This window comes from Drosophila biarmipes, chromosome 3R (assembly GCF_025231255.1).
Source record: "Drosophila biarmipes strain raj3 chromosome 3R, RU_DBia_V1.1, whole genome shotgun sequence".
Taxonomy (NCBI): domain Eukaryota; kingdom Metazoa; phylum Arthropoda; class Insecta; order Diptera; family Drosophilidae; genus Drosophila; species Drosophila biarmipes.
This window is the reverse complement of record NC_066616.1, coordinates 17,433,920-17,456,043: the sequence shown is the minus strand read 5'-3', so window position 1 is coordinate 17,456,043 and position 22,124 is coordinate 17,433,920. Positions and strand designations below refer to the sequence as shown.

Here is a 22,124-nt window from a genome sequence, read left to right as displayed (position 1 = left end):
TCTGGCTCGGCTTTTTATCGCCGGTGGTTGCTCATGTTTTTGCTGCTGTACTCTCGGATTTGGAATCGGCGAGCATTGCCTCAGCTTATTTGAGGAGAAGAAAGGATAGTTCTTGAAATCTCGAGAAAGTCTTCAGCTTAACCTACAGGCCAAGCCGTGTGGGTGCAGGGGTTAAGATCGCTAAAAGGATTCACTATTTTAAATGATGGGTTTCTTTTTATTGTTATAGTTATTCATGTCTGTAGTATTAGTTGGTTGAAATCTGATTTTTACGGTTGTTCTTCAATGCTTTTAGGGAGATTACAATTATAAATGAATTAAGTTATAATTATAGGAAATTATACAAAAATAAATATAATAATAGTAACTTATATTACAAAAGATACTGAAGTATATATAACTTTTTAAACATATCATCTATGAAAAAAAAATTTAAAAATGATTTTTTGAATAATTACGGTAACCTTATATTTGTTTACTAGTTTTTCTTCAATTTGTTATATAGCTTGAGCAGAAAAAATGTACTGATTTTCAAAACAAAATGGAATATTTATATATTTATAAAAAGACTTTCCGAAACATTTTTTATCTCTGCAAAAATAATCATTTTTATTCAACCAAAGTTTACCCAGGAAAATCTTGATTTTTAGTTTACTCTACCAAGTACATCTGACATTCTTCAGCTTCTAGTCACCGTTGCGAAACGTTGTTTACCCAAAATCTTAAATGCCAGCCCAGAAACAGGGACAGGAAGTGGATGACCAGCCGCAGCGAGGACATCGCAGGAGGCGGACGATGAGGGAGCAAGAAAAAAACGAGCATGAAGGAAGGAAACTCAATGCGACATTTGCATTTTTAATGCAGACCCACATATAAAACTAAGTTTTTTATGAGTTGATTTTGATTTGCGTACTTCTTTTTATGCGATGGTATTTTTTGCAATTGGCCAGCGACTGGTTCGTATCGTCTAATTTTTTTTCGCTGCCGCTTCCTTTTTTTTGCGTTTTATTTTAGCTCTGCGAGAGGCGGTCGCTTGACCATCGTGTCTCCTGGCTTGGCCATTGTCTGTGCCACGGTGTCACCTTCGAGCGGCCAGCAGGACGAGCCGGAGAAGCAGGATCGGGGGTATCGAGGGGATAAAAAAGGTGGCAGAGCCACATAGCCAGAGAGCTGACCACGCAGACAAGACAAAAAGCTAAGCAGAAAAGCACACACAACGGGAGGAGCGCAGTATCCTTTTGTGATATATGAGTAAGTTGTACCTGAAGGATATGCGCTGAGCCGTTGAGCACACAAACTGGAGGCAAGCTGCACCACCATCATCATCTTTATACGACTCTGCCACGGAGTTTATCATTCGATATCGAGCACAGCGTGATTATATTGTGGATGAATGGGCTGGAGATGGGCGCAGGGATGGGCATAAGGATGAGTATGATGACCGCACCCGTGGCCTGGACACCCTGAAATCCTGCCGTGGAGAGAGAGAGCACCCGTCGCTGATCTTCTCGGGTCGCGGTCTTTGTTTTTATGGCCATGGCTGGTGGGAAAATTTATCTAAATTGTCGATGGCATTTTTTTCCCATTTTTGTTGTATTTTTTGCATTTGATTCTTTTTGCAAAAAGGATTTCTCTTTCTTTCGTTTTTTTGTCATATTGTGGAATGTTTTGTCGTCACTTTTGGAATGAAGCAGCAGCTCTGGCGAAGAAAAAATATGCATAAAAAAATAGAATGATGGGCCAGCAAATGGCCAGAGTCCATAAATTAAGCCCGAGGCAGGGACAGAAGGGCAGCGCATCTGACAGCGGCCAGGATCGATGCGAGGAAGTAGAACAAAAAGCTGGCAATTGGATGAAGGTGTTAAAATATAATGCGCCCTTGTGCCGCATCCGGCCAAGGACCCTTCGATGCGATTCGAGGCGAGGCGATTGCCACGGCAACGCTCCGCTGTGCGCGAGCAAATAGAAGGCGAATTTCCAAACATTTTTCCAATTAGCTGTCAAAAGGAAAAGCTCCAGGCACTTGACGTTTGTCGGCGGGAAAATCAACAGACTGAGGGAAAATACCTAAAGGATGGAGCACGCAACCTGGCAATTATTTTTAACGAACGCGCCAAGTGGGTGGCCAAAGGTCCTGGGTCAATGCTCGCCTTCGCATATTGCGCATACGCCCCGTGTGCGACTCTTTGGGCCCCCCTATTTTTCTGGGTCAGTACGATCTCAGGCCAGCGGATCGCCGGCCAGATTAAGATCCATCGAAAGTAAAACAAGGCACAGCTGACGCGGCATAAATCTGGGCAGCTGCAATTGCAGTTGCAACTGCATCGGAGCCCGACTTCCACGCAATCAACGCATTAAATCAATTTTAACTTGGCCTACTTTTGCCTTTCGCCACTGCATGGGGCGAGTTCTTCTCACCGCGTTTATTTTTTCCTCAAAACAAAAGGCACAACTGCCGACCCTTGCAATGCATTGCAGGCCGGCAGCAATATCGCAGCCACAGCAGCAGCAGCAGCAGCAGCATCACAACAGCAACAGCCGTGCAGCTTGCACATGGCGCGGCCTGGGAAAACGGGGCAAGATGCAGGCCAGGATTTCGGAGGAGGGGCAGACCTTCGGCGGAGGAGGGTCCATTGAAATGCAATCTCCGCACACATGGCGACGACAAACAGCGCTTTTAGTTCGCCCTCCCGTACTCATGAATACTTTCAGCGTGGTTAAGGTGCAATAACGCGTTTTTTGTCGCCGCCAAATGAATACGAAATGTTTCACCTACATTTGTGCCAGCAAGGTGCAACTACCTACATGAATCACGTTTCAGATGGTGTGCCTTTGCCTTTAGATAGTTTCTACATTTAAGTGCTAAAATAATGTGCCACACCGAGTGCACTGAACTTTTGCATAAATAAAACAGTTCCTTTGAATGAGTAATATGTAAAATAAATATATAATCATGTTTGGCTACATCATTATTTATAATGATTTTGGTAATATTAAAATTAATTTTTTCCTTAAAGAACAGGAGTATCCCAAATATTTACTTAAATTTTCCTTTAAAGTTTATGAACCATTTGGTAGCTTCGTCAGCGTAAAGAGGCCCTGTGAATGGGGCGAAGCCTGCAGGCCGGAGGATATCAGCATCGACATCCGAGCGCTGCCATTGAAGTCCTTTTTATCATTATAACCAAAGCCACCTCCCCGCTGCACTGCAACATATTACATGGCTATTTACTTAACCCATTAATTCCGTAGTCGAAAAAATGACGTTGCGAGGTGCTGACATGGCAAAGGGCTAACCAGGAACGGTGGCCCAGCCGGAGAGCCCAGGAAAGCCAGCCAGAACACATGCAGCCGGCAAATATGCGAAACGTGGCGCGAAGAGCATGCTCAAGTGCTATGTACTTGCATTTGCATTATGTAAACGCACTGGGGCCCAGGCCAGCCCACCAGCCAACCAACCAAACTGGCTACACAAAAATATCCACTTAAAAATATTATATTTTAAACATTTTTTCCAAACAGCAGGAAACTTAAAAAATTAACGTGGGACTTAGGTAATTTAAAAATCATAGAATTTGGTAATCCCAGTGGGGCCTTTAAAACGCCCTATTTACAGACCCTGCCCCAAAGGCAGAAAGGCCTATCAGATTATGCAGGAAATATTTATTTTACAACTCTTTTCAATGTATATTTTTCCGTGTGCACCACACCATCCAACCAACCAACCGGCGAGCGAGTCAGGCAGCCTGCCAAGTGAAGTGGGCATGTGGTTTACATAAGTCGGCACTGGGACCCGGACTCATGGCGGTGGCCCAGGGGCTGGAGGAACCGGACCTACACCAACAAATGTGTGTGGGCAGGGGCTGGCTGAAAACGAAAGGAGTGCAAGGAACTCGGGCCCGGCGGCACCGACTAATGGAGAGCAACTGCTGTCAGGCGCTTTATGTAACCGTAGACATTGGTGTAATTCAAGCAGGCCAAGCGGCATCAGCGGGTAATGCGAGATCCAGATGGGCAGCCCTGCCAATATAAACAGCATGCAACGCTCCTAAGCTCGCCCTGCCAAAGGGCCTTGAAGTGCCCATCCAAAGGGCCAGTCAGCTTCTGCCTGGCCGAACAATCTACTTACAGAATAGAAACCTACTTTAAAATCAATGGTAAATCAAGTATGAGGACAGGGAGCCTATTTATTCCACTAGGAATTGCTGCTAAAAACGGATCTACTACAGTAGTAGATTTCCTGTTTAAATTATAAATTATAAAAAATTCTAAGCATTAGATTTCATGAATTATTGTGACATATTTGATAATATCTTGCATACTAAAATCTAAATTTAAAGTCCTTGAAATAACTAAGTTTGCTATTTTTAATAAAAATTGTATTTTAGGACAATTTTTTTCAATATAAAACGTTTTTAAAATCGCACTTTTGCCTGATGTTCTGTTTTTACTAGTTTTGTATATAATTTAATTTTCATCCTATAATAGGGAAATTCCGACAAATTTGAAGCTTTACTCACCAGCTCCATGCTGTCCCAATGGGCTCGATAGTGAGGAGTACATTTCCGGACTGAAGGTGCGGTAGGAATCGCGACCCATGTTGTGGGAAACTGCAAGAAATAAAAATAGAGCATAAAATTATTGTTAGAAAACGTAAAAAGAAAATACTGTTCATAAATTGGTATTCGGGGAATAACACCATTCCGTCTTATCGGATACCGATAAGGTCTCTTTATGGCACCTAACAAGCCTTTAAAAAGAGCGACTCGAGTGTTTGTCATCCAGTACAGAAATAGTATTTCAAGCTAATCACACGTTCTGCTCGAGATGGTAGAACAGGTGAATTTCGCTGAGGTGTTTCTGAGTGAGGTAAGAACAAGTTGCTTGGAATATTGACCAGGATTAATGGTCTCCACGCCAGACTCTCGGAGCTGGAGCCTGTGCAGTGGTGCGCAAAGGTATCTTTAAGGCCCAAGAAGTCGCGGTGAAGGCGTACAATTTGCAGGTTCAATCCGTCAGGAACAATGCCGAAAGGGAAATCCAAATACTGTCGGAGATCGAACACGAAAACGTTGTCAAGGTTATTGGCTCGGCCAGCGATGGGAAGACGGGGTACATGCTAATGGAGTATCTGCAGAATGGGTCGCTCTACGATTACCTCTACGGCGAAGATCAGTGGGCGTACACGGTGGAGCAGGCTTTGCGCTGGGCCTTCCAGTGTGCCAAGGTAAGGCACGAGGTCGGTTTCGCCGCATCCTAGGTAATACTTCAGCTGTTTCAGGCCCTAGCCTACTTACACACGAAGGAACAACCTGTGCTTCATCGCGATATAAAGCCGCAGAACCTTGTGCTGGACAATCAGTTTGAAACCCTGAAGATTACGGACTTTGACCTGGCCACGGATATGTCCAACAACAGGTCAGACATGCGAGGGTCCGTGAGGTATATGGCCCCAGAGGTGAGTGGGAAGGCTGAGCAAGTCAGCTTAGAGAACCGATTAACCCCCTTTCAACACAGGCCTTTCGGGATAGGAAGTATACGGTTAAGAGCGATGTGTACAGTTTTGGCATAGTGCTTTGGGAGCTAATGGCGCGTTCCCTGCCCTATGAGCACTATGAGAACATCGGTAATCAATTCGCCATTCTGAGAGCTGTAAACGAGGGTAAGTCAATGGAAAATTCGATTTAAACAAAATATATACAATTTAAGTAGTAACTTGCAAGAATTTCCAAGAAAAGTAGGTTCAAGACAATGATATATTATTACTTTATTATTAATGCATGTCAGTATTACATGTTTATTTTTCAGTGCATTTTATTTATTAATCGAAAATTTCTTTCTTTAAAGGGAGGTCCTTGGACGCAGTGAGATCCGATTGCCCAGAGGGCATCAAGCAGATGATAACACGTTGCGTGCATGCAGATCCCGAGAAACGCCCTACTATGAAAGAGATCGAGGAGTTCCTGGGCAAACTGTGTGAAACCGGGATTGACGAGGCCTTCACCGAGGTTCTGGACGAGGACACCGCTGCCGTGGTGACCTACCACGAGGATGCGTCCGGCAACAAGATGATGCGCGTGATCTTCTGGCGACGTCTGGGAGAACCCATCCGTATGATCGTTCCGATTGCAAAGCGGGAAGCCAGGCGAACGGGAGAGGTCGTTGTACGCGAGACGGTTCGAGCTTCCGAGGATGTGGGCAGGGAGACGGCCAGGGCGGCCCAGGATACGGAGCGGGAAACGCGACGAGCGGAGAGACATACCGAGCAGGAAACCTCGAGGGCTGCGCACGATGGCGAGCGGGAGTCGAGGAGGGCCGCCCAGGATGTGGGCCGCGAAACCAAGCGGGCTATCAAGAAAATAGGGAGGAAGCTGCGCTTCTAACCAGAAATATGATTATTAATTCGTTATGCTAATGTGCGGGAATGATTAATAAAGCCGACTGCACGCAGAGCGACAGAGAGAGACTCCTCCCGACCATCCAGCAATCCAGCAACCCCTTCACAAAGGACTACGCCGATGCCGCTGCCTCTGCCGATGCAAATGCAGAACTGCAAGGGGTAGGCCTATGCTTAGACTGCATTAAGCACGAAGGATAAGTGAGGAGTCCTGAATGGTAGGGATGTGAAGGATGTGAGCAACAACGGCAAGGATGACGGCTATGAGGACGATGACGGCGGACATGACATGATGACGACGTGGAGTACGAGGGGTGGAGTACAGTATGTACCAAGCGGTGCATTGCTGCTCCTGGCACAGCGCGACTCCTTGGCGTTTTCTGCATTGTTTCGCTCTAAAGGAGCATGTGAGCCATGTGTGTGTGTGTGTGTGTGACCGGAAACTGCCATTTAAAGTGCATTTTGGAGAGTCGCTCAGTCAGAAGAGAAGCGGAGCTCGAGCTTCACTTGTGTGCCAAGTGAAAAGAAGGAGCATAAGTCTCCCCCCTCCTGGCATTCCCCATTTTTTCCTGGTTTGTCGTTTGGTTTCCGAGCTCCTCGCCTCTTGCTTCTTTGCATGCATGCAAGCAGCTCCTTTGTGAAGGCTCCTCCAGTCCCGTACCCCTAACAACCCCCCACCATTTCGTGTAATCCAACTCCTTTTAATTACATTCAATACCCCGTCCACAAGTGCCGTCCGTCTGCGCCAAGGTGTTGGCAGCCAGTTTTTGTTTTTAATTTTTATTTTTTTTCTTTATTTGTTACCCCATCTTTAACCTTCTGTCCAAATATCGATTTTCAGGTGCTGGTTCCCCGGGCTGCATTCCCAATCGCCAGCCCATTGTAAGCCCAACGAGGTGTTAAAACATTTTGTAAGAGATTGCCTCGGCGGCTGCAGAGCTGGCAATGCAATCAAGTGTCACTAATCTCGATCGGGAGATCATATTTGCATAAACTGCACCTTGCTTCACTATGCAGAAACTGCAGTTCTTGGCTGCAGTAAGCTGAGAAGCGATTGGAGCAGATAATAATGAGGGGTAAATTAATGAGCCCCTACTAAAGATTGCAAAAGGGCTGATATAGGGATTTAGGCCTTTATTAACCTTTTCATTACGACTTAAGTACAATTATACACTTTAAAAATATGAAAGTAGGTTTTATGGTTCTGTAATTTATGGTTCTGTAATTTAGTAATAAAAATTCATCTCATACCTGCACCATAAATAAATATAATCTCTTTCTTATAGATCGTACATAAATTTATTAAAATTTTGAAAGTATCAATGGTATGTTTTTTAAGAACATAGCTGCAGTGTTACCAGTTTTCCGCTTCGGATCTCTTAACCACATTTAGTGAAACCCTTCATCAAAGAGCCAGATACAAGTATGCGTATCGGCGAGCGAGTTCCTAGGCAACCTATTCATTATCCTTCCCATTAAATGGCCGTTCCGCCCCCTGAATCCCGCCCACATTTAATCCCTGGCCAAAAACAAAAGGGAACTTTAAACATTCACGCTTGGCTTGGTCTCGAGAATCGTTCTGCTCTGGGCCCCCTACTTGAGCCATTTGCCGGCAGACAGGCCAACCAGCGTTTTCAGAGGAATAGGTCAGTACGGCCGAGTGAGTATTTTCGAGTGCATGCGAGTGTGCCACTGTGTGGTGCACAGTGTGTAGAGTGTGGTACACATGATGTGCGAGTGCATTCTAAGTTTCAAGTGTACCTCCATGTTGTAATAATTTTCGAGTTAAAACAAAGGCGGAATGGGAACGCGACGGGCAGCACAGGCTTCCTCTGTGGATAAGTGCCGCAGGACCTGGCTGTACATTATGTATAATGAGAACGCTCGCCCGCCCGCCCGTTCCACCATCCCACCCCATCCCCATCCCTTCCAGCATGACCGCGATGCAGTTGGCCTCACACCGCAGCGGGGTCAATGACAGCCCAGAAGGTCAAACACACGCACACACACAGGGAGAAAAACTACAAAGGAAGAGTTAGTGGTTAGTAATTATTCAATCTCTAGTTATCTTTTAAGGGAACATTCTTCAGGACTATGAAATCGGGGTCACCAAATTCATTTTTATTGATCTAGAATCAAGACTGGTGGACTCCTGCATTGCAAGAGGTACGGAGTAAGGTACGGATTGATCGGGGTCACCAATATAATGTTTAATTTTCAACCAGTATATAAACTTACATTTGTACACTGATCAACAGATCAATACTGATCAACAAACAAACCCATTTATTGTATATATTATAATTTATTAAAAACAAATTTGTCCTGAAAAGGTCACGAAAAGCATACAAAACTAAATGAAGTAAATAGTTGCTGCAGCACATTACGTGATATAAGGCAACAAATCACCCCAATTAAAATAGTAGAAGCAGCCACTATGGGGTCATAACTCACTAAAAAGGCCAGGCTTCCGAACACCTTCTGGTGAAAAAAGAGTTATGGTCGAGTGTTTAATATTTCTCCTGGTGCAGGCGACTAGAAAAAGCTCAAAAGGAGCATCTGAAGTACGGCAGGATATGGCAGATGAACGACTTCGATTTCACACGCAGCGAAGAGGTCAAACTTCGAGCGGGACCCGTGATTAATGTCCCCCAAACTCGGCAACAGCTGCTGCATAAAGTATCTCCTAGATAAATCTCAATCCAAGCGACCAACCGCCCTGCCCTCCACCATGCTGGGGCAGCTGATGATGATGATGATGATGAAATGAACGCTCGACTTCCGCTGCAAGTTTCGCCTTTTTTGCATTGCTGTACCTCAAATCTGAATCTCAATCGGAATTTCAATCCGATTCAGGATCTGAAGCTGACCAGAGAGTAGGAAATCTTTTGTAATCGTGCGATAACCCCGACGAGTGCAGAACTTGAAACTCAACCCTTAAGCGGTGCCTGGAACAATGCCAGGATCCGGGATTCAGGATCCAGGGGCAGCGGCAGCGGCATCGGCGGCGATTGCAATGCAATTGCATGTCCAGCCTAGCAGGATGCCAGGCAGTCGGATCCAGGCAGGTCCTTGCCGGCAATTAGAACACAAGCGATTTTATTTTCATTTTCGTTCTTATTTTGTTGTTCTGTTTTGTTTATTTACATACATATCGGAATGGCATTATAATGCGAATAATGGCGCAGGGATTGAGCCGCTCCTGCGTTGCATTCTGCATTCCTATTGTCCTCGCAAAGCGAGCCAGAGCCAGCGAATCCCTTATTTTTCATTACTTTTAAGCTCTTTTTTCTGCCGCATCCACGCCGTATCTTTTGTGCCGGTCAATACGCCTGGTGGGATGCAATGACCGGACCGCAGGACAACGGAGAACGGAGGACGTTGGACAGGGGACAGAGGACATCGAACGAGGACCGATCCAAAAACGCAAAACGAGCCGCAAAAAGGAGCGAAGCAATTTGCATTGTGCCATCGCACAGGGACAGGAAGCCGGATAGGCCAGAGATGAAATTAATACGCATAAATTACATGGCGGATAAGCGAGGAGCAGCCATGGGAAAGGCAGCTCCTGCCCGGCCACAGAAATCGCATCATCGGATGAGAGCCTGCCCCCAGCTTGGCAGTCTGCACTCCGTCTGCAAGCGACACCTCAAGTCCCATAATGATCATCGGGGCTTTTCAAGTAGTTTATACCCAGTCCTAATTAAAACTCTCCGCTTTCGGATCCAAACATTTCCAAATAGGACAAGCGACACAAGTTTGTGCACAATGAAAAGTTTGGCATGGTATAAATAGTAGATGCACTGAAACAAACTCTACAAATTAGTTCTTAAACCTAAGCCAAGCTGCAAAATGAAAAGTCGGTATATTTACAAAATTGTTGAAAACAGGGTGAGGAAAAGTCAAGGATCCCCTTAAAGAGTGTACAAATTAACCAAAAAACAAGTCTTCATTTCCAAGTTACACCAAAAATGGTCAGCGAAAAATATCACATTTTCACCAAAAGCTAAGGATTTGATTTTCTGCACAAAAATAATCAGTATTTTTGGCGAGACAATAAAAGTAATGGTCCAATTACGAAATCCCATACCTTGCTGAACTCGTAATAAAATTTCCTATCAATTGGCATTTACACCTATAAAATTTTATTTTTGATCCATTTTTGCAAAAAAAGACGATGCTACCCCTTGTAAAAAAGTCAAAATTTGCGAAAATTTGAAGTTTTTAGAATTAGCCAGAAAAGATCTGCGCTAAATTGCCTAGCTTGTTAGCTGTCCAAAACAGTGCATCTTTTAAGTTTCGAACCATTTTTCACCAAGTTACACCAAAAAAGGTGAAAGGAAAATATCGGGTTTTGGCCAAAAACAAAAGTCTTAATTTTGCATAAAAAAAAATTCAGTATTTTGGACGAAACAAAAAAAGTAGAGATTCAAAAATAGAATGCCATACCTTGCCGAACTCGTAATAAAATTTGCTATCAATTGACATTTTCACCTAAAAAATTTTATTTTTGACCCATTTTCGCAAAAAAAGACGATGTAAAAAACTCAAAATTTAGAAAAATTTTAAATTTATAGAATTAGTCTGAAAATGACTGCGATCAATTATCTAGCTCGTTAGCTGGCCAAAACAGTGCGTCTTATAGGTGTCGGACCATTTTTGACCAAGTTACACCAAAAAAGGTCAATGAAAAAAATCGGTTTTTGCCAAAAAACCAAGGTCTTCATTTTCTGCACAAAACTTATCAGTATTTTGGTCGAAACAACGAAAATAATAGTCCAATTATGGAATGCCATACCTTGCCGAACTCGTCTTTTAGGTTTCGGACCATTTATGGCCAAGTTACACCAATAAAGGTGAAAGAAAAATATCGGGTTTTGAATAATATAAATCTATTTTAAAAAGTGAAATGATATACATTTAATATGCTTACACTTTTTCTCTCCATGTAAGCGCTAGGAAAATGTTGCCACTTAGGACTTTGCAGCAGGTAACGTGGAAACTGATTGCCAACTGAGGCACAGAAAGCAGACTGGATACAGGATAGAGCAGGATAGAGCTGGCTAGAAAGGACGCAGTGAGGGACCAGGCCAGGACAGCGGCGACTGCAATTTGCCGAGGCTCCTGCAGACGTGCAGAAGGAAGTGAAGGAATGAGCCGAGGTCGCCGCTGCCTGTCGGCCATGCCTTTTCCGGTTGTGCTTGGCAACTTTTGCTATTGTCGTAGGTCCTCGAAACGGGAGCAGGACAAGTCAAAGAACCAGCAGCACCAGAAAGCCGTCTGGCTAGGCCACTTGCCTCGCAGCTAGCCGAAGGAACCTGCCGCAGGACCCTGTCGACACACACGCCATATGCGCAGAAGGACAACAATTGAATTACAAAATTATTTGCTGCTGTTGTCGTTGTCGTTTCAGTTGTCCTCGTCGGCGTCCTCGTCCTCCGACTGACAGAACTAGTTGTAGAGCTCGCCGGACGGCCAGACAGGAGCGACAGGGGCAGGACAGGGCAAGGGCTCCCTCAAGTGCCTCTTGGCCGGGGCTGAGGACATGTTTTCTAAAACGGAAATTAGGTGACAGGACGAGCCGAACAAGCGGGCTTTTGCTTCTTGTCGACATCGTCTTGGGTCAACTTTAATTGCCGCTTTGTTCGGGGTTGCACACTCGGAGAAAGAATGGGAACAAATGTCAAGGGGTAAATTTATTTCTGTCATTTCTAAGATGCTATCTGCTTTTCTTGGTATGTAAAAGTAGATTTGCTTTCCTTATTTAAAAGTGCATAGAAGTTAAATTTGGTGTCCTTATATCCTAAAATCAAAAAAAAAATGTTTATAAAAAATATCAAATATTTATAAATAGTAAATAGTACATATTAGAGCAAATATTAACAAGCTAAAATTTAAAACGTATTTGAAAATCAAGGATTTTTGGAATTAAGAATGTATTTCATATCAACATGCAGCGTGGGTTATGTTTCGAACCCAGAAAAGGAAGGGTCACCTCATGAAAGGATCGGGGTCAGCAAGAACCACTCTTTGTACGATCATGGCTCGGGGCATAGTCAAACTTCCGCAGCACTCTTCGGCGAGTACTTAACGTGTATCTTCGGCAAACACCGCGGCAATTAGCGCTTCTTGGTTGCCCGATAACACTGGGGGGCCTTAGAAAATCCGGAGAGCGCAGTCATAATACACTTTGCGTCTGCGAATGTAAATGTAGATGTATCTGTATCTGCGAGTGGGCCGCGTTTGTATCTCTCAGACTGTCTGGCTGAGCGAGCGTGCGAGAGTCGCGTGTGCAATGCTGCAAAAATGTTCAAATTCATTGCTTTTAGCTATATATTTTTTACTTTTTGTGCGATTTTTTGTTTTTTTTTTTTGGTTTGGTTTGGGTTATCGTCTGGCAACGGCAATCATAACAGCCAGGGGCGTAGAGGCGGAGAGGGGGTGCGCCACTGTGTTCAGACCAGTGCGAATACAAAACACAAATGATGCAGAAAGCGAGAGGTGCGGCGTGTTTTTCGAGGATGACGAAAACTGAAAACTGAAACGAGCCAAACGCACGAAGACTCCGCCGATTTGGCTGCATGAGGAGGATTCACATTCGGCATCGAGGGGCAGGAGCAAACACTCAGGCAGTGAGGCGGCGGCAGCGACGACGTCGACGACTTTGTGGATTTTGATTCTGGGTCATTCACCCTTGACAAAAAAGCATTTTTCGCTCTGTGTTAGGCCGCTTTTGTATGCGGTGTTTGCCTTGCTTTGTTGCTGATTGCTGACGTACAGGCATCCACATTTGGACTCCACATCCACACACTCCGCACTTGATTGCGCCTTAGCTGATTTAGCTGGATCCCGATCCCCATCGAACGAGCGACGCTTTGCATATGTCCAGGCCCATGTCCATGTCCATGTCCCAGTCCATGTCCCAGTCCATGTCCCAAATATAACCCGAAGTACGTCCATTTGTCCGGCTCGCTTGTCATTGCCCGGCATTGTCTACGCTGGCTTTTGTTTTATTATATTTACGCCCCACAGCAGCCGTTTCGGTTTGATTTTGTTTAAATTGCTGCCCGTTGTCTGGCCTTCTAAGATGTTTTTTCCATCTCTTGGTCTTCTGTGTTTATCTCGCGCTGCGCTTTTTGTTCCCGGCTGGTTTTTTGAACCCTCGAACCCGCGATTTAGAAGGCAATTGCTGTGTGTGCAAAATGGAAACCATTTTCGGGCCCTGGACCTGATAAATATTATCGCAAATTAGTCAGTGCGGGGCTATTAATATTTTTCTCGATCATTCTGGCTGCCATTTTAAATTTAGGATGTGGCGAGTTCAAAGAACGTCTATCTTGCAGTTTATTGCTCGTGAATCTCTTTTGAATTTGTCATCAATGAATTTGAAAATGAATTTTTTAATTGAGTGCCTTTTAAATCCATTTTATATTTATAGGGTTTATATCAGACTTAGCTTGTGTATCAGCTTAAATGCGATAAATACTACTTCAGAGGACTAAAGGCTTTCGTTATTTTCCATCAGCTTCTGTCAAACTTTCAAATTTCCCGACTTGTTCAATCCCGAGTTGGAAAACTTTTAATGCCCTGGCACATGGCCGAATTAAAACGTTATCTGCCATGCAACGTTGCCAAATCTCCTGGCTCCTCTCCATGATGTTGCATCCAGTCCAATAGACCTCCCCCGCCTCCAAAAAAACTCTCTCTTCGCCATCGCCAGTTGGCACAAAGCAATTGCCATGGCCATTTAGGACAACTGCAGAAGCAGCAGACAGCAACAGCAACAGCAACAGCAGCAACAACGGCCGAATTTACACAACAATCAATTACAGTAGCCGGTGCTAACGAAAACAAAAACAAGCAGCGAATGGGCCAACTAAAACAAACACAACACAGGAGACCGGCGAAATAAGGCCAGAACAAACTACCGCAACACTGCAAGAAACTATGCTTTTTTAACAATAACTAAGGGTCGTTTTTTCATTAGCTTGATAAGCCAGAAGCAAGGTTTACATTCTTAATTTTCACTATTTCTAGGTTTATATGGGGATGAGAAAACAGCCTTGAAATAGGCAACTATTTTATACGGTTTTTTAAAATGTATATTTTTGAGGAACTAAAAACAAGAAAGGTCTAGTAAACATTTTATTCAAATAATAATTTTAATGACCTGGTAAGTAAATAAAAATTTTTTTAGAAAATTAAAAATCTAAGAAATATTTTAGATTAAACTTCATGATACTTTTAAAGACCTTAAATGCACATAAGTTAGGATTAATGATGATGATGATGGGTTCACTTATGGCAAAATCTGTTTTCTAATGATTTATAAAGTTTCATAAAATATATAAAATGTAGTCATTTAAATACATTTCAAAACTGATATATTTTTCCCTCAGTGCATTATTTCGATTCCCACGTGCAAAATAAAACAGTGCACGAGGCGCGTAGATTTATCTGCATTATGGCACACCGATGCACTGGCTCACAGATACGGCCGCACACACAGGTAACAGATACACCCACACACACGCACGTACGGAAATGTCAGTCGACAAACTGGAAATTATGTTTGTGCCGAATTTTAGTTTTGTCGGCCAAGAGGATCCCCTGTAATCCAACTGGCAAAAAAGGGCGAGTGGCCGGGGGAAAACAAAGGCAAAACAAAAACGACAGGTGTAATAAATAACCCAAGCAAAATGGCCAGGACGTGGACGAGCAATGTAATGGAAAGTGGTGCAATGCAAGCGGAGAAGGGGGCGGGGAGGAGGCGGGTCAAGGAAGGGGTCACCCAGCTCGTCCACTAATTCGTGTCATTTAGCGCAGGTGGCGACAGAGGAAGAGCAACGGGGGGCAGCCAGGAAGAGTGGAGGCAGAGGTAGGGGAAGGGGAAGGATCGGGACGGGCAGGAGCAGGATGAGCCGCCGTAGGGATGGCAGGATGAGGAGCAGGGCGGCCACAACAGATTGACGCTGAACGATAGCGCCAGGAAATGGCCACTGCTCCAGGGGCGAAAGCCACAAGCTGTGACCACAGCCGCAAAGTTGCCAAAATAGCTGCTCTGGGTGCTGACCCGAATCTGGATTAATTCAATCCCTATCGCAGGAGGCTTCAATAATTCAGGAGGGGCGTTGTGTCTCCTAAGAGGGTCACTGGGCAGGGCCGTGGTCAAAGGGATAAGGGCGGAATAAATTCGTACACAATGTTTATTTACGTTTACTTTAATTTTGATTTAAAAAAATAAAAGCATATTATACGGAAGTCTAATCTTAAACCCATTTCATTTTCCCTTTTTTTTTATTATTACTCTTAAATTTTTTATGTTATTTCAAAGTAATTTACACCTCAAGACAAAGGAATAACATTAAAAATATTTTAATTTGCCTAAATTATATTTGAATAACTATAAGCTCTTAGTACTTTAAAACAAATCTTGTTAACTTCTTACTAATTTTCTAAACCCCCTTAAAACAAAATCTCTACTTCCCTGACCGTACCAATTTGATATGCTGGGGCAGGAGTCGTAGTCCTAACCAATGTGGAAATCCTGCCAGATTGCCATATTAAATTAATGATCCAAGTGCAAGCCGTTACCGCACTAAAATTCCCATTAAACTAACTAAAACAAGTATTTTCGCCCCACAAATTCACATACCCCTGACTCAGTCCTTTCTGGCCAATTTCCATTTTTGGCCAGGTTCCAACTGCCTGCTGTTGCTGTCAATTCTGGCCTATTTGGAATTCGGTTTATTAAACTTTTGAATTCTTTGCACTTTCCCCCCTTTGTGACCCGCCAGTTCGATAACACAACCGGTTCGATAGTCGATAGCTGAACCAGCCCGCGCACACCCACATAAAGCGAACACTTCGCAACACTGTGGTTGTAAAAAAGTAAACATGAGTCATCGATGGTTTAAAAAGAGCTTTGAAACTGTTTTAAGCATATTTTAAATTAATTAACCTTATTTTCAAAATATAAATGTGCCTTTTTGAGCTTTAAACTATCTACATAGTTACACAAATCAGAAATAATAGCATTCATTCAAAGATTTATATATCGATATTACAAAACATCGTAAGTATCGCAGCGATAAATCAATGTTTGTGTGCATCTCTATTTTGAGGGCGTAGTTCCAACAAGTGCTGAGCATCATAATTGTCTATTACAAATCATAGCTCGGCGTTGTTCCGCCCTAGAATCTCATTTTATGTTTAGTTACTAACTTAAGAGTGTTGCTTGTTTGGTTCGCATTTGAAGGTGTAAGAGGACAAAGGGCAAAATGTTCCCCAGTTCGATTTTGGGGCGCAGCTACCTGCTTTTCATGCTGGTACTGGCCGTGGGCGTGTTCGCCCAGCACGAGTGGCAGGCTCGGGACGCCTTCGACGAGATCAAGCGGCAGTTCGACAAGGTGAACGCGGATAACTGCCCCATCCAGCACCACTCGGACCTGTTCATGCCCATGGACGCGGTGTCCCACAAGCCGGACATCAAGGAAATCAACGTAAACCCGGTCTTCCCCAATCGCACAGCCCTGCTGCATCTGCAGAATATGGCCCTGAGTAGGAGCTTCTTCTGGAGCTACATCCTCCAGTCGAGATTCATTAGACCCGCCATCAACGACACCTACGATCCCGGCATGATGTACTACTTCCTCTCCACTGTGGCCGACGTGTCCGCCAATCCGCACATCAACGCCTCGGCCGTGTACTTCTCGCCCAACAGCTCATATTCCTCCTCGTATCGTGGCTTCTTCAACAAGACCTTCCCGAGATTCGGACCCCGAACCTTCCGGCTCGACGATTTCAATGACCCCATCCATCTTCAGAAGATATCCACGTGGAACACTTTTGATGTCCAGGATCTGGGCGCCCATCATCCGGACTCCATATCCAAGGACTACACCCACGACCTGTACAAGATCAACGAGTGGTACCGCGCCTGGCTGCCGGACAATGTGGAGGGACGGCACGACACGAAGATCACCTACCAGGTGGAGATCCGCTATGCGAACAACACCAACGAAACGTACACATTCCACGGACCGCCTGGCTCTGAGGAAAACCCCGGTCCCATTAAGTTTACCAGACCGTACTTCGATTGTGGCAGGTCCAACAAGTGGCTGGTGGCCGCCGTGGTACCCATCGCTGATATCTACCCCAGACACACCCAGTTTCGGCACATTGAGTACCCCAAGTAAGCTTTGTTTGAGAGCCATCTTATTCCCTGCTCCTAATCCCCTTGACTCTTCTCAGATACACTGCTGTTTCAGTGCTTGAGATGGACTTTGAGCGTATAGACATCAACCAGTGTCCTTTGGGTGAAGGCAACATAGGACCAAATCACTTTGCTGACACGGCGCGGTGTAAAAAGGAAACCACGGAGTGTGAACCACTACACGGCTGGGGCTTCAGGCGCGGTGGCTACCAGTGCCGCTGCAAACCAGGCTGGAGGCTACCGAACGTTGTGCGGCGACCTTATCTGGGCGAGGTTGTGGAGCGGGCCTCGGCAGAACAGTACTACAACGAGTACGACTGCCTTAAGATTGGCTGTAGGTTTGATTTTCCTTTGTTTAGGAGCTTAAATTGACATTTCTGTTCTCAAAGGGATCCAAAAGGTACCCATTGTGTGGGAAAAGGCCCCCTACCACATACGCCAGAAATATTTGGACCGGCACCCAGAATATCGCAACTACTCCACCGGCTCAAGGGCCCTCCATACGGAGCACTTGAATATTGATCAGGCGCTGAAGTACATTCATGGAGTTAACTACCGCACTTGCAAAAAGTAAGAGCTTGACCGGTCAAGGTTACTTCAATATGCTGATCAATTATCTTCCCCCTTGACAGCTTCCATCCGCAGGATCTGATTCTGCGCGGCGACGTCAGCTTCGGCGCCAAGGAGCAGTTCGAGAACGAAGCCAAGATGGCCGTGCGACTGGCCAACTTTATTAGCGCCTTCCTGCAGGTAAGCAAACGATTCAGAGCAAACGCTTCCCATCGCCTTCACGCTAAATGAAGAGCAATAATTGATAACCCGACACCTATTAAGAGCCTTCGACGACGGCTCTTGAAAACTTCTCAAGTGTAAATTATAATTTTCCACGCGTAATTCAACTTCCTCGAATTTCCTGCAATGCCAGTTTCTCGGTTTTTACCGCTGCCGCCGATGCTTCTCTTACTATTTGGCATTTCTGCGTTGCCAGCCGCACGGCGTGAATTAAATATTCAGTGTCAAACCATTACCAAATGCTAAATTCATTAGTTTGAGCGCCGAGGACACGAAAAACGGGTTCGCCACAAGGCGTCGTCTTCATTAAAGGCCAGCCACAGCCGCAGCAGCAACGAAAACCCAGGGAAACCATGGGGATGACCATCTCCTTTCAGCTCGCTCTGTGTCCATATTTGCACAAGTTGTTAGCATTGAAAAGCGGTGGGGGAAACTCTTCCCAACAAGCCCAAGATGTTCCCCAAAACGAAAATGCAAACTTAAACCCGATTCTCCCCCTTGCAGATATCGGATCCCAACGAGGTGTACTCGGGCAAACGTGTGGCCGACAAGCCGCTGACCGAGGATCAAATGATCGGCGAGACACTGGCCCTGCTGGGCGACAGCAAGATTTGGTCGGCCACAATGCTCTGGGAGCGCAACAAGTTCACCAATCGCACATACTTTGCACCCTATGCCTACAAAACGGAGCTCAACACGCGAAAGTTCAAGGTGGAGGACCTGGCGCGCCTCAACAAGACGCACGAACTCTACACGGAGAAGACGTACTTCAAGTTCCTCAAGCAGCGCTGGAACACCAACTTCGACGACCTGGAGACCTTCTACATGAAGATCAAGATCCGGCACAACGAGACAGGTGAATACCAGCAGAAGTACGAGCACTACCCCAATTCCTACAGAGCGGCCAACATGAAGCACGGCTACTGGGCTCAGCCGCAGTTCGACTGCGATGGATATGTGAAGAAGTGGCTGGTGACCTATGCGGTGCCCTTCTTCGGCTGGGACAGCCTCAAAGTCAAGCTGGAATTCAAGTGAGTAGAGGGGACAATGTGTTATAGGGGTTGGCTTTGGGTTGGCTTGGAATTGAGAGACTTGTTGGGCCGGTCCGCTGCGTGCCGCCGTCGCGGGCCGCTCGAACCCCTTTTTAGGGCACAGTCCCACTCGCAATCCCTATCCCAGTTCTATTCACATGCAAATGCCTATGTTTGATTGTCTAATTTTGGAGTGTTGACAAGACCTAACTTCTGACTTGTGACTCCTGGCATTGTGATGCAAATGGGAGCAATTAAACTGACTAATTTGTTTGTTCTGCGCAGGGGAGTGGTGGCTGTCTCCATGGACATGATGCAGCTGGACATCAACCAGTGCCCGGACTGGTACTACGAGCCCAATGCCTATAAGAACACGCACAAGTGCGACGAGCAGACGTCCTACGTAAGTACAGCACTAACTGATCCCGTTTTAATCTAATGTTTCTATCTAAATACCTCTGTGATAAGCCCTTTAATAAACATATTTATTTTGCAGTGCGTTCCCATCATGGGTCGTGGCTATGAAACCGGAGGCTACAAGTGCGAGTGCCTGCAAGGCTACGAATATCCCTTTGAGGATCTTATCACCTACTACGACGGCCAGCTCGTAGAGGCCGAGTATCAGAATATCGTCAACGATGTTGAGACCCGCTACGATTTGTTCAAGTGCCGTTTGGCCGGCGCTTCGGGTCTGCAATCCGCCGTGGGACTTGTGGTCGCCCTGATCGGGCTCACGCTCACCCTGCTGTATAGATTTAGTTAAGCAGCCGCACGCCAAATAACTAACGCAAACTTCCGTCCAAAACGAAACTCACATCAAATCTCTCCACAAAAGATATAACTACAAAGCAACAGACACAAAATTGACACCCAAAAACAAAACGAGCTGCCAGCCCGGCTCTCCGCCGTTGCTCCCTTTGAACATTGTCATCATTTATCTGCAAGGCGATTAAGTTGTAGACATAATCTATTACAATGAATCTGGTTATTTGTCATTTCTATCAAAGGCGGTAGGAGCAGAAGCAACAGCAGCAGCGGCAGCGTCGGCAGAAAAGCGCAAACAGCCGCGCCTACTGCGCTCAGATTACGGAAATGCCGTGTAGCTCGTCTTTTTGCTCCTTCGGAGATCCTCTCTAATGTCCGTGAAGTCGCACAGCTGTGTATGTGCGTGTGTGCGACGATCGCAAACCTGTTAACATCGGAACCCAGTTAGGCCCAGGCGTACCTACACCCATCGGATCGGGGAGGTCGTCCAGGTCCAAGCTGAGGGTTGTTTGTGCCGCACGCACACCTTTTTTGCCAACCAACGGATGGCACACAAAAAATCCAACGCCTGCCGTCGTGTTTTTCTTATATTAAATCGTCGATGGTCCGTTGGCTGCGATTTTTTGCCTGAATTAAATATATATGCCGATGATGCCGATGCTGCTGCCGCTGTGGCGTTTTTTCCGCTTTTTGTTTTTTGCGCCTTGATTATCATATGCGCTTGAATTTTTATTATCTGTACCCTGAGAACTTTTTCTACGCGCCGCAGGAACCAGTTTATCAGCCACTTGGTCTTCTACCAGGGCAAAAAGAAATCTCCAGCGTTTTTTCATTAAAAACCTTATAGCCATAGGTAGCTGGACAGGGGGCACAAAAAATCTTTTTCACACATTTTTCATAGTCATTTCAGGGCATCGGCGGTGGGCAGTAACTGTCTCAGCATTCGGGCAACTCCTCCATTTCCATTTGGAAAAATGCCCGGGTCTGCGGAAACACGTTCGAGTGGCCGACCGTGTCCGCTTTTCGTTTTGTTTTTGGGCGTCTGTCTTCCTGACATTCCACAATAGATTTGTAGATCAGTACAAAGAGAAAAGCAATCAAAAGTGTAAATTGTGCCTTAAAACTGAATTAAGTGTTCGTAGTACTCGAATATGTGTAATACCACAGACTATATCGAACGTCCGTCCATTGAGCAGTCTATTTTGTATTATGTATCTATCTATCTTAGCGTTAAGTGTCCTGAGAAAAATCGCAGAACTTTTACAATCTTTTGTAGCCTAATGTATAGATATTAAGTGCCTTTTAATTCTAAAACAGTACGAATACACAATGTTTAAATATATGATTTTGTAGTGAAACAGTCGACTCACCAAACTTATTCATTTTGCATGCGAATGTCCCCGACGTCAGTCGAATTGGGGGGCCTTTCCGATACAAGTTGTTCTTAAGATGTGAATTTTTCTTCACGCTTTGCAATTTTAACGTATTACGATCGAAGAGCACAAGTCAAAATCCAATCCTTGAATTTTTTAGGTTTTATAAAAGTGCGAAATGATACCACAATATATGATATGATATTTTAGAGAACAAAAACAGAATATAAAAGATCTTGGGAACTCCAAAATAAATTCACGCCGCCCGTCTGGTCGCCGAGCGCCGCAAATTCTCCTCCAATTTCTAGATCTTAGATATATTCGCGACCGCACGACCGCCCGGCTCGATTTCAATGGTTTCGCGGTATCGATCGGATGGCAACCACGAAATATTAAGAATAATTTCTAATTTGGACTTATTTTTGATCCTTTTAGAATTTTAACGAATTTTTGGAGGGGGGATTTATTCAGAATGGTCGATGTTTTAATACTGGGACAATTTTAACTCTCGTAACGCTGACAGTTCTCGACTGGAATGAGAAGTGGCCCCT

The 22,124-nt window shown here is 45.0% G+C and overlaps 3 protein-coding genes across 8 annotated transcripts in view; 2 read left to right on the top strand and 1 right to left on the bottom strand.

Moving 5' to 3' along the window:
- The window catches only part of LOC108031401 (heterogeneous nuclear ribonucleoprotein R), a 55,887-nt gene extending 33,813 nt beyond the window's left edge, over positions 1 to 22,074 (bottom strand). For 2 of the 6 annotated variants that reach the window (XM_044092374.2, XM_017104780.3), the window contains exons 1-2: positions 21,571 to 22,071; positions 4,521 to 4,610 (exon numbers count right to left, since the gene is read on the bottom strand). In XM_044092374.2, the coding sequence (XP_043948309.1) occupies positions 4,521 to 4,610; positions 21,571 to 21,583 (103 nt within the window). In that variant the 5' untranslated portion in view covers positions 21,584 to 22,071. Of the gene's footprint in view, positions 1 to 4,520; positions 4,611 to 21,570 lie in introns of all 6 variants that reach the window. The other 4 variants (XM_017104776.3, XM_017104770.3, XM_044092370.2 and 1 more) reach the window with 4 other exon arrangements.
- Positions 4,794 to 6,458, top strand: LOC108031402 (putative mitogen-activated protein kinase kinase kinase 7-like). The gene is made up of 5 exons (XM_050888908.1): positions 4,794 to 4,869; positions 4,922 to 5,227; positions 5,282 to 5,458; positions 5,518 to 5,662; positions 5,848 to 6,458. Exons 1-5 carry the CDS (start codon positions 4,828 to 4,830, stop codon positions 6,381 to 6,383), a joined length of 1,206 nt encoding a protein of 401 aa, XP_050744865.1. The 5' UTR covers positions 4,794 to 4,827; the 3' UTR covers positions 6,384 to 6,458.
- Positions 16,508 to 21,565, top strand: LOC108031400 (uncharacterized). Its single transcript, XM_017104767.3, has 7 exons — positions 16,508 to 17,591; positions 17,651 to 17,946; positions 18,002 to 18,182; positions 18,245 to 18,362; positions 18,909 to 19,435; positions 19,721 to 19,838; positions 19,932 to 21,565. Exons 1-7 carry the CDS (start codon positions 16,678 to 16,680, stop codon positions 20,196 to 20,198), a joined length of 2,421 nt encoding a protein of 806 aa, XP_016960256.1. The 5' UTR covers positions 16,508 to 16,677; the 3' UTR covers positions 20,199 to 21,565.
- Positions 22,075 to 22,124: the final 50 nt, after the last annotated feature.